Source organism: Saimiri boliviensis, chromosome 3 (assembly GCF_048565385.1).
Source record: "Saimiri boliviensis isolate mSaiBol1 chromosome 3, mSaiBol1.pri, whole genome shotgun sequence".
In the NCBI taxonomy this organism is placed as follows: Eukaryota; Metazoa; Chordata; class Mammalia; order Primates; family Cebidae; genus Saimiri; species Saimiri boliviensis.
The window spans coordinates 168,709,883-168,722,138 of record NC_133451.1 but is presented as its reverse complement, the minus strand read 5'-3'; the positions used below and the strand labels follow the sequence as shown (position 1 = coordinate 168,722,138).

The 12,256-nt window shown below is 35.1% G+C and overlaps 1 protein-coding gene and 1 pseudogene across 2 annotated transcripts in view; one reads left to right on the top strand and one right to left on the bottom strand.

The window, feature by feature from the left end:
- The window catches only part of MYOZ2 (myozenin 2), a 48,817-nt gene extending 46,579 nt beyond the window's left edge, over positions 1 to 2,238 (top strand). The window contains exon 6 of one of the 2 annotated variants that reach the window (XM_010340350.3): positions 1,815 to 2,238. In XM_010340350.3, the coding sequence (XP_010338652.1) occupies positions 1,815 to 2,049 (235 nt within the window). In that variant the 3' untranslated portion in view covers positions 2,050 to 2,238. The remainder of the gene's footprint in view (positions 1 to 1,814) is intronic. The other variant, XM_074396960.1, reaches the window with a different exon arrangement.
- A 1,968-nt stretch (positions 2,239 to 4,206) lies between these two features.
- LOC101046120 (large ribosomal subunit protein mL42 pseudogene) lies at positions 4,207 to 11,471 on the bottom strand (annotated as a pseudogene).
- Positions 11,472 to 12,256: the final 785 nt, after the last annotated feature.

The window sequence follows — 12,256 nt, the reverse complement described above, 5'->3', positions numbered from 1 at the left end:
TCCCACACAACTTTGCCTCTCTGTCCCCACTTCCCTCTTCCCAGCCTCACCCTCTAGTCTAGGGATGTAAACTTTCTTTCCTTGAATGTGCCAACATTATTTCTGCTGTAGGGTCCTTGGCATTAGCTATTCTGCCTACTGCAAGTGCTGGTGTACTGTTCACATCTAACTTCTGACCTTCAGATGGCTGTTTAAATGTCACCTCTTCAGAGAAGTCTTCCCTGGTGATTCAACCTGAAGTAACTTTCTAGTCAATCAACTATTTAATATTACAACACTATTTTTATTTTAACTCTATGCATAGCTGTTATCACTATTAGATGTTTTTGTATATGGTTATGTATAGGGTCTATCTCCTTCACTAGAATGTAAGAGCTGAGGCTTTGATTATACTGCTCACTTAGAACTGTGTCTGGTACTGAATGAATAATAAAATGCTTAAATCAAACAAAGTTAAAAACTTATGTGGGCTCCTGAATGCCAACATAAAGCAGCTGGGCTTTATTCAGAAGACAAATGGAAGAATGCTAAAGTTCTTCAGGTAGAGATAGAAAGATGCAACAGACATACTTCTTGCCCTAAAAGAGTTCATAATTCACAGATAACCCAAACCAGATTATATTCTTAATAGGAGAAGCTCACAATACATAGTACCATTTCATTAGTAGAAAATGACTGACATAGAACAATTGATGCTACAGGACTGTGGCTAAGAAGTGTGGGCTGAGATAGTTTGAAGGAAGTTAGAACTGTAAGGCTGTAGGACACACACAAGTGAAGAAGGCAGGGAGACAATGTCCTCTTTTTAATTTTCCTTTCCTTTCCTCCTTTCTTCCTTTCTTCCTTCTTCTCCTTTCCCCTCTTTTCCTCTTTCTCCTCATCTCCCCTCCCCTCCCCTCACCCCTCCTCTCCTCTCTCTTCTCCTTTTCTTCCCTTCTCTTTTTCTTTCCTTTCTCATTTCCTTTCCTTTCCTTTCCCTTCTCATTTCTTTCTTTCTTTCTGAGATGAGGTCTTGCTATGTCACCCAGGCTGGTCTCAAACTCCTAGGCTCAAATGATCCTTTTGCTTCATCATCCCAGGTATTTGGGATTACAGATGTGAGCCACTGCACCCAGCAAGAAATACCTTGTTTTTGTTTTTGTTTTGTTTTGTTTTGTTTTGTTTTGTTTTGTTTTGTTTGAGATGGAGTTTCATGCTGTTGCCCAGACTGGAGTCCAGTGGTGTGATCTTGGCTCACTGCAACCTCTGCCTCGAGGGTTCAAGTAATTCTGCCTCAGCCTCCTGAGTAGCTGGAATTACACACGCCTGCCACCATGCCTGACTAATTTTTGTATTTTTAGTAGAGACAGGATTTTAAAATGTTGGCCAGGCTGGTCTCAAACTCCTGACCTCAGATGATCCTCCTGCCTTGGCCTCCCAAAGTGCTGATTACAGGCATGAGCCGCCACACCTGGCCTAGAAATATCTTGAATAGGGGAAATATTGTTGGTAAAAGTACAGAGACAAGACATGTCTGTAACGAGCTCAGTATACAGGGAATAGATTAGTTTAGTCCAAAACTAAGAGTATATACAAAGGAACTTCACATGTATTTGTTATCAATATTTGACTTTTTATAAAAGCATGGTCTTTAAAGCAGAAATGCTTGCCTCAGAGGTCAGAAAATGACAATCATACATAGACTCTCAGGAAGCCCATAAAACCATGAATTAAACACATTCATGAAATCTTGCCTATAAAATCATGAAATGGTTTTCTATTTTGACAAATAAATTTGAATATTAATATCTGTTTTCTTTTTTTATTTCCCACAGAGTTGCCACCCCATTTGGAGGTTTTGAAAAAGCATCAAAAATGGTTAAATTTAAAGTTCCAGATTTTGAGCTACTATTGCTAACAGACCCCAGGTTTATGTCCTTCGCCAATCCCCTTTCTGGGAGACGGTCCTTTAATAGGACTCCTAAGGGGTGGATATCTGAGAATATTCCTATAGTAATAACGACTGAACCTACAGATGACACCACCATACCAGAATCAGAAGACCTATGAAAAGAAAGTTGTATGTGCCACATAAAACTCTGAACATAAAAGTTTCTGTTTTATTATTCTAATTACTGGCAAAGTCACTTGCATTTTTCATTAGTAGCAAGAATAGCAATTTAGTGATTCTCCTTTTATGACATTCAATTTCAATCTTAGATCAAATATTAATAAACAATTAGAAATCTTACTTTAAAAGACTTATAACTCACTTGTCTTCATTCATAATTTTGTTGTCACCTGGTTCAAAGAATCTAGACATTTTATTGCAAAAGTTTAGATAGAAAAGTAATTGACAACAGTTTCACCTTTTTCCCATTTTAAATGATTTATTACAGAGTAAGTTTTTCAAGTGGAATCTAGAATCAAAATACAGTGTGAGATATGTAGACTTATTCAGAGTTTCATCTAAGGGATGAAAGCTATGGAAGATGATGTACAGGGTTAGTTGTGTCCTTTCTGGTGACCATGAGAAAATAATATGTCTTGATGAAGTCTTTCCATTAATCACTCTTAGAATTCTAAAGTGCTTTGCACTTTTCAATATGTTTTGAATCATTAGGTAATTATTCTGGATGATTTTCTCCAAAGTTCAATTCAGTCATTATATTCAGTTAGTATTAAGTCCAGGAGACTTGCCAGGGTCTATCCTACAGACCTTAGCTACATGACAGATGAATAAATGTACTTAGACACAAATTTCCAATGAGCAAGTTCAGGTAGGGGGTCGTGAGCCACTCACAGAGAGAGATTGCAGCTACATGACCTTGACTAGTTGGCCTTTCTGCATTTATTCAGTATGAATTTAATAACAGAGGCTCTAAGCTAACACACTTGTGGAGGAAAATTAAAGGCCAAGTTCTGAGGCCTAAAGCAAACACTATTAGAGGGTAATCTCCTTGGTCGACCTCCCGACAAGAGGGCCATCCACCTCAAATGTTAGTTTTAAGACTACACGAATGAACAAGTTATTCAGACAAACTTCTCTACATATTTCAGTTATTTGGTTTTCTTTTTATCTAAATGTAAAGAGGATTTAGGCTACCTTCAGCTCAAATTTCTACTGACACTATGCAAAAACCTCTTGGCCTTCCAAGAAGGTTTGTGACTATTCCTTAAAGCTATCTCCCATATTTTTCTTTTAATATTTTTGCCACCACCCTGAATGAATTCCCACAGAGACTGAGAGACAATGACTCAAGGGATGTCATAGTACTATAGTTTTAATGACCAAAGTGTGCCCAGAATTCAGGTTTCACAAATCCCAATGCTGTGCATTATGTTCAACTTTATGTGTGGGTTTTCAGAAGAGCAAGAACAAATAAGGTACAAACGAATATACACATAAATGTATACATGTATGTGAGACAGGGAAAGAGTAAGTAATTTGAATTGGCAGCTTTCTTTGCTAAATCTTTAAATTCTGTTAAAATCCTCAAGTAACTGGGGAGTACATGCTATAAGACACAGACAGAAACAAAAGGCATGAAAATATCTGAAAGCAATGTAGCACACATCTATCATAATATATGTAATATACTGACATAGAAGACTCAAACTAAACTAATAGAAAGTTATAGATGTATCTTAAAATATGACTGAGGAATTATATGACATGTAACATAGAAATCAATATCAATTCCTCTCATTTCAATTCAATTAAGAGTTCTGTGATTGATGTTTATAGCAGAGAAGAAATGTCTCATCAATAGAAAACTGTCTATTAGATAAAGTTTAGGTGAGAAGAAGAACAGTGTATAGTAATGAAAATACGAAATCCCAATAGTACATATTTACAAAAGAATCTATGTAGTGTGGAAATTGGTGATTGTTTTAATCATCGTCTAGACTTGTAAGTAGAAAAATTTTAAAAATTTGCTTATGAAAATATAACCCCTAGAAAGTAACAATGACACAATATTGTATTTATAAATAGTATTGTAGAGAATTTGTATATTTTTAAATATGTCTTAAGATATCTTAATTTTATTTATAAGTTTTGGTGTTTAATTGTATTAAAACAATATGTTGGCATCTGTGATAAATTATCAATGAGGCTACCTTTTTTTGTTCATTTTAATCTTTAAAAAATAAAAATTAGGCATATTCATTAGGAATTTTGATGAAATGGTTTAGTTCTTTGTTAACATCATGAAATGAGTCATTGCTTTTAAGGAAATTGAAATCTTATTGCATTATTTCGATCATTTCCAAATATAAACTATATGATCATTGTTCCTATTCTGTCAACCACTGAAAGTAGAGGCCAGCAATTAAATATGTTAGATACAGAACAGTACTCCCCAGTGTCATAAAAGATAATTTAAAAAGGAAAATCCTAAGTGATACCTATTTTTTTTAAGTTTAGGTAGAAAAAGAAAAAATAACCCTCTGTCACTATTTCTTTCTTTCTTGGAAGTGTCGATTAATTCTATCTCAGTTGACACTTTTAGAAAGGACAACATTTCACTCTGGTTGTTACACAATTCAGAATTCAAAAGGAATTTTGAATGGGATTTCCATTAACCTGAAAAACAGCTAAATCTTTCAAAGCCAAAAGAAATATTATAGTCTGTTTAGAACAACAGAAAGACTGTGGCATTTTTTCCACCTGCTTTTGTATACATGAGGCCTGGAAAAAAAGAGAAAAATATTTTTAAAAAGGTAAAACAATGAAAATTTGTTGCTGGAGTACTAAATATCAGACCCTCCAGTCATTTCCTTATAAAGGTAACTCAATATATTTAATATTGGATTTTCATAATTATTCTGTAAGGATGGCATTACAAATAATCTCAATCTTATATTAAAAATACTGAGCCTCCAAGAACTAATGTGACTTGAAATAAGCCTAGCTCATAACTTGAAGAACATGATGAGTCTGGTTCTAAAGTGGTTCTCTAAGAACATATGATTCACAACTTTTCTCTCAGAATGAAGTTCAGCCTTAAAATATTTTATTTAGACAACACAATAAAAGTTCTCTATTACCTTAATTTTGAGCAAATACATCTATACACTGAGTAATTTTAGAGTCACTATCCAAAGTTATATAGGCATTCGTAAAAACTGAACTTTCAGACTATGTTGAAAGCAAATGAAACAGGAGTATGCATGTTTAATTTCGAAATTAACACAAAAGTGCACTCTGATTAAACCTGCTTATTTCTGCTCAGTATTATACACCCATTTGATCGACTAATCTTCCTTTTCTAAGACGAAAGAGTGGGAAAGCAAGAGAAGGAGTTAAGAAATGCATGACATAAGGCTGAAAGAAATCATCTAATTAGTAACATACCAAAACCACTCCTTCAAATGAAAACATTTTCTACCTTTTGAAACTTTGGAGTAAACTCTCTCAAGTTTCATTATACTGTTCAATAGATTTCTAGGTCATGAAATTATATTTTCTATTTTAAGCCAATTTCTTCTTATATCATTGGCAGGACTGATGATCAACTTGCCAACTGCCCCCTGGATAACGAGCACTACATTAATAACTAAAGCTATGGTTAGAGAGACTATCTTTGGCTTTTAACTCTCCACGTCCTTTCATCATTTCTCAAATGTTTTATTTTCCATCTCATAACTCAATATTTAAGAGGACTTGACAATTTAAAATAACTCATTATTGGTTATTACAAAATCAAGTCAAATATAGACAATAATTTTTAGTCAAAATGACCATTTATTGTATCTACTTTAAATTTTACATCCTCTAAAATAGACACATTTATAAATATTTTAGCAGCTTGGAAACAGAGGGAGCCAATTAATCTTGGAAAGGCTAATATGGAGCAAAATATCCAGTCGTGAGTATGAAAAGAACACCCTGAACTTTTCAACTAAGGGCACAGCTGTACCAGCATACTTATTAATTCTGGAATTTCCTCACTCTGCTGCTTATGCAAGATAAAACTTACATGACATTATTGTAGTTTTTCAGTCACAACTGTCTTTTATTAAGCTTAGAAAAGTATTACTTTGGTGTCCCTTTTTTTATGAAGAAGAATTTTGCCCTCCACACTATTCTGTAGGAAGAAGGTCAGTTTACTTTCTATGAAAGGCAGAAAGGTACCCTGCATTTATCAAAAGACAAGCAAAGGGAATCCATTTCAAACTCACTGATCCAAGCACACTGCAAATATATAAAAGAATTTTTTAAAAATTACAATGCTTTTTACAAGTTAAACTTTTCAGAACTAAGAAAAAAGGAAGCAAAAGTACGTAAGAATTTTAATAGCTTAAACTAAAATGTTATTAAATACAAGTAGAGGTTCCTTTTTGAATTTCTTAAATGGAGAAACTAGATTGCAACCTAGGATATAAATTTCCCCTGACTTCTCAATGTAATGTGATTTCAGTTTGGGAATATTTGGTACATACAAGCAAAGAGAGAAAAAAAGCTATTTGAAAGATCTTATAGTTCAGATCAAAATAAGAATGTGCTTGTTATTTTGCATTGTGCAGTTTTTTTTTTAAGAGAGTCTCATTCTGTCACCTAGGCTGGAATGCAGTACACTGGCCCAATTACAGCTTACCACTGCAGGCTCAAACTCCCAGGCTCAAGTGACCCTTCTGTCTCAGCCTTTTGAGTAGTTGGGACTATGGCACCTGGCTAACTTTTAAATTTTTTTGAAAAGATAGGGTCTTGCTATGTTGCACAGCCTAGTCAAGTGATCCTCCCAGCTAGGCTTCCTTGAGATTACAGGCATGTACCATCAAGCCCAGCCTGCATTGTGTAATATTTTGAAAAATATTTTAATGACAACTCAGGCAGTGGAGATGTTTCAGGAAACAGGACTGGAAAGTTAGAAGGAAAAAAGATAAAGTAAATGTCATTGTCTATTTTAAAAATGCTTATGAAAGAAGCTGTATCACTAACAAAATAAATATATAAGAAGGGGTGGGATGGAGGGAAAGGAAGGCCAGAGTGAAGTAGCCTGGAAGGAAATACAGTTCAGGCTGTACAACAGATAACTGCATTATTTTAAGGTTTCTGAAGCATTTTATTCATCCTTTTTGAAGTAATTTTGGTCTACATAGACACAATTGTTTGATATGGATTGTTATCTAAATAGATACACTCATTAAATTTATCATCACTCACAAATAATATATAAAAGCAATTTTATTTAAAGGTTCCAGCTTCGAAGTAACAAATTTATATACTGATTTATCACAAATCAACGAATAATCTCAAGTAATTTACTTTACTCTGTAAATCACAGTTTTCTCCAAGTATTTATATGGCTCAAACATCACCTCCTCCTAAGACCTTTCCTGATCACCCTTATTTAAAAGAGCACACTTCTAATCCCTTATTGGGGCTTTCATTTTTCTTTACAGCAATTATTACTCCCTAACATAATGTGTTAGTTCAGATCCTCTGAGAAGCAGATGTGAAGATGGGATTAAATATGCAAGAATTTTACTAGGAGAAATGCATGTGTGAGAGAAAATGGGGAGGGAGTCAAGAATGTCTGGGATATGTATGTATATATATTGGGTGTGTATATATATATGTACCCACAAACATGAAAAAAAAAAGTATGGGACAGCCTGCAGGCCTAAAATGGAAATGGGTGTAAGTGTTCTAGACCATCATGCAATCTCAGGAAGATTCAGCAAGGCTGTTGGGGGATCCTGAGCTAAAGTGACCCATCCTCAGAGGGGTCCTGCGTTTCCCAGAAACAGTGTACCTTAGTGGCACTGTCCTTGTCATTAGTTGAGAGCAGCCTGTGAAGGCAGCCTCTGCACCAATGCACTGTGGAGTTCAGAATACAGTAGAACTGGGGCCCCTGGCCAATTATGTTGCTGGTGGTCTAAAAGGAGCCTTCCAGTGGCTACCACACACACACACACACACACACACACACACACACACACACATATATATATATTTCTTTATGGTTTAATTCCTTCACCAGATAGAATGCTCTCTGATGGCAGAGACTTTGCCTTATTGATTTATTTAATTGACAAACAGAAAATTACATGTGAATCATGTAAAACGTGAAGCTTTGAAATATTTATACATTGTTGGAATAGCTCAATTGAGCTAACATAGTGATCATTTTTTTTGTGTGTGGTAAGAACACTGAAAATCTCTCATCATGATTTTCAAAATACAATGTTGTTATTAACTATAGTTACCAATAAAATCTATTAACAATAGATTTTTTGGACTTCATCTGCCTATGTAACTGAAATTTTGAATCTTTTGATCAGTATCTTCCCAACTGCTGCCTCCAACCCTGCACCAGGTAACTATCATTCTACTCTTTACTTCTCTGAGTTCAACTTGTTTAGATTCCAGATATGTGAGATCACTTTTATTAAATGCTGTATCCTATATGCCTGGTCCATTCTAAAGAACAGTATCTATTTGTGAAATAAACATATCTGAATTATGGCAATAATTATGGCAATAACATAAGTATCTATATTTAAAATAATACATTATAAAACACATTACCCAATACTTGGTAAGTGCTAAATAAATGGAAGCTATTTTTGCTAAAAAAAATTGAAAAATTATTAAGATCACACAGTAAAAAAGCAAAGGCATTTAGAACTAAGTTAGATTAGAGATGACACTGGAATCACTTTGGGATAAATCTACCAATATGATTTGGCTCTGTGTCCCCACCCATATTGAGGGAGGGACCTGGTGGGAGGTGATTGGATCATGGGAATGGTTTCACCTATGCTGTTCTCATGATAGTGAGGAAGTTCTCACAAAATCTGATGGTCTAAATGTGTTTCCCAGTTCCTCCTTTGTTGTCTCTCTCTCCTGCCACTCTGTGAACAAGGTACTTCCTTTCCCTTTGCCTTCTGCCATGATTGTAAGTTTCCTGAGGCCTCCCTAGCCATGTGGAACTGTGAGTCAATTAAATCTCCTTTCTTATAAACTACCCAGACTCAGGTAGTACCTTTACAGCAGTATGAGAACAAATGAATAAATATATTTAGCCTGGATTTGGAACTGATATATGTTGGAACAATGAGTGTATTAAACATACACAGAGAATCAGAAACACTGAAGTGACCTAATACGTAGGACAGGCATTAGCATTAGCACCATTTTCCAGACTCAAAGTTGTCATTAAGATAGTCTATTTACAGGTCAGGAGTGGTGGCTCATGCCTGTAATCCAGCATTTTGGGAGGCTGAGGCAGATGGATCATGTGAGGCCAGGAGTTCCAGACTACCCTGGCCAACATGGTGAAACCTAGTCTCTACTAAAAATAAAAAAAAAATTAGCCATGTGTAGTGGGGAGTGCCTGTAATCCCAGCTACTCAGGTGGCTGAGGCACAAGAATCCCTTAAAACAGGGAAATGGAGGTTGCAGAGCTGAGATTGTACCACAGCACTCCAGCCTGGGTGACAGAGTGAGACCCTGTCTCAAAAACAAAAACAGTAGCCTATTTAGAAACTTGCTAAAATGGTCTTATTTCTTGTGAGCATTCACATTTTGAATGTCATGTAAGAATTAAAAAAAAAATAAACATGGTGGATACTTTCCTTGATCGGTATACTGTACTGCTTTGGGAAGCATATTACATAATCAAAAGGGAGTTCCCATCGGATTGACATTTATATAATACAGTACTGCCTTTTTTCAAAGGCCTAAAACGGCTTTTCATGTAAAACCATGTTTGTAATGTTTTGAATCAAGAAAAATATGGCATCTGGATTCTGACTCCTTCACACAACAAAACAAGAGCATAGTGAATAAAAACAATCATCTTCAAGTCCCTTGCTTTGGAGTGTTTCCACCTTGCTTAAGGAAATTAGGCACCTGAAAGTTATAACCAATGAAAGAAGGTGACTCCTCTGTCAGCTAAAATAATGGCAAATCCATATATAATAAACCTGAAATAATCTTTCTTTCTTCCCCATTTTACCTTGAAAAAATAAGCAGGAATACTGACCAATTTCCATATATATTCCACTCTCAAACTTAATTGTAAAACTGGCTAACATCCATTTTTCCTTAATCCTACGTATGTAAAATATAAGGGTTCATGAAAGTTCTACAACATAGCTCACTGGCCTCAGGTCCCAGGCCTCTTGGAAAAGACCTCTTCTAGGTCCTATAGCACTCCAGGATCAGAATTTATTTTAAAACAAAAAGTCATATATGAATATGGGTCACATTTATTTAAAAAACATATATATGTATATATAATTTTGATTTTTAAAGAATTTGTTTTGTCTACATTTTTAACATTCCTAAAATTTGTATAATATTGGAAATAACCTAAAAGAAAAATAGCTATTTTTCAAAGATACATCATCAACAAAGCTCATAAATATTTCTGGTTTATGAAGTTCAATCAACTTCTTTTTCCTTTAATCTTTCCAAATGAAATTTACATCAATGACAAAAGCAAACCACTTTCCCTTTAGGTAACAGAGTCACCATTGTTAAGTATTTCCTTTACTCTCCCCTAGTCACTATTCCTCACACTTTACTGGTCACTTGAAACTTAGAGTTCCTTTATTAAGCGAACTAGATCAAACAATAGATTTTGAGTAAGAAATTATTTTTCACATCAATTTTACAAATACTGTAACACAAATATATTTTATAAGTTTAAATAAAGCACCTTTCCACCTTCTTAAAAGATTCCTCACCTCCTAAATAGAAATTGCAGGGGAAACAATGTTATTAAGGATCATATATAAAATAGTAGTGGTGCACCTGTAGTCCCAGCTTCTCGGGAGATAGAGACAGGAGAATCACCTGAGCCTGGGAGGTGGCGGCTGCAGTGAAATGAGATCGCACACTACTGCACTCCAGCCTGGGAGACAGAACAAGACCCTGTCTCAAAAAAAAACAAAAACAAAAAACTAGAATGGACAAAAGGGGCCTAGTAAATAGTAGAAACTGATTAAAATATAACTAATTTAATTATTTCCTAGAAGCCAATAGAAACACCATGACATTTATTTATTTCTGGGTAGATCTCACAAATTTATTCTCCAAGGTAATTTAAAAATCTGTTGTTTGGAAGATCTAGTTTCTTACAACATCTATGATATTGTCCATGAGGATACCAGCAGTGCTTAGTAGGAAAGAAACATTTTGCCAAGTTGTTCTATCATGAGTTTCTCAAGATGTTCACCTTTCACTTCTAATCTAGCTTTCAGCACTTGAGCATATGTTTCTTTGTTATTTTGCACAGGACCTGGTTGAGGGTTTGTTTTGTATGCTCATATGAAATGTCCACAGAATGGTGGTAGCACACTATGATTCTGCCGTCAGATGTCATGGCAAGCTCTTTTTTGCAATCACAGTCATCTGGTAGAGAAGAATATGGAGATTTATGACAAAAACAATCTAAAACCCTGTTTTGGATTGGAAATAAATGTTTCAAGATAGTTCTTTTTGATATAATTCATTTTGCTGCTGTTACAGCCATGGTATTTCAAGATTCTTATTAAGTGGTATTAAAAAAAATGTTCTGAAGAGAAACTGCTTTTAAAATCTACTTCTACATTCCCCTTGAAAACCAGCACAAGACAAGGATGCCCTCTCTCCCCATTCCAATTCAACATGGTATTGGAAGTTCTGACCAGGGCAATCAGGCCAGAAAAAGAAATAAAATGTATTCAAATATGAAGAGAGGAAGTCGAACTGTCTTTGCAGATGACACGGTCCTATATCTAGAAAACTCCGTCATCTCAGCCCAAAAGCTTTTTAAGTTGATAAGCAACTTCAGCAAAATCTCAGGATATGAAATCAATGTGCAAAAATCATTAGCATTCATATGCAGCAGCAGCAGACAGGCAGAAACCCAAATCATGAATGAACTCCCATTCACAATTGCCACAAAGAGAATAAAATACCTAGGAATACAGCTAATGAGGGAAGTGAAAGACCTCTTCAAGGAGAACTACAAACCACTGCTCAAGGAAATCATAGAGGACACAAGTAGATGGAAAAATATTCCATGCTCATGGATAGGAGGCATCAATATTGTGAAAATGGCCATACTGCCCAAAGGAATTTATAGATTGAAAGCTATTCCCATTATGCTACCATTACATTGACATTCTTCACAGAATTAGAAAACACTATTTCAAAATTCACATGGAACTAAAAAAGAGCACAAATAGCCAAGACAATCCTAAGTAAAAAGAACAAAGCTGGAGGCATCATGCTACCTGACTTCAAACCATACTACAAAGGTACAGTAACCAAAAG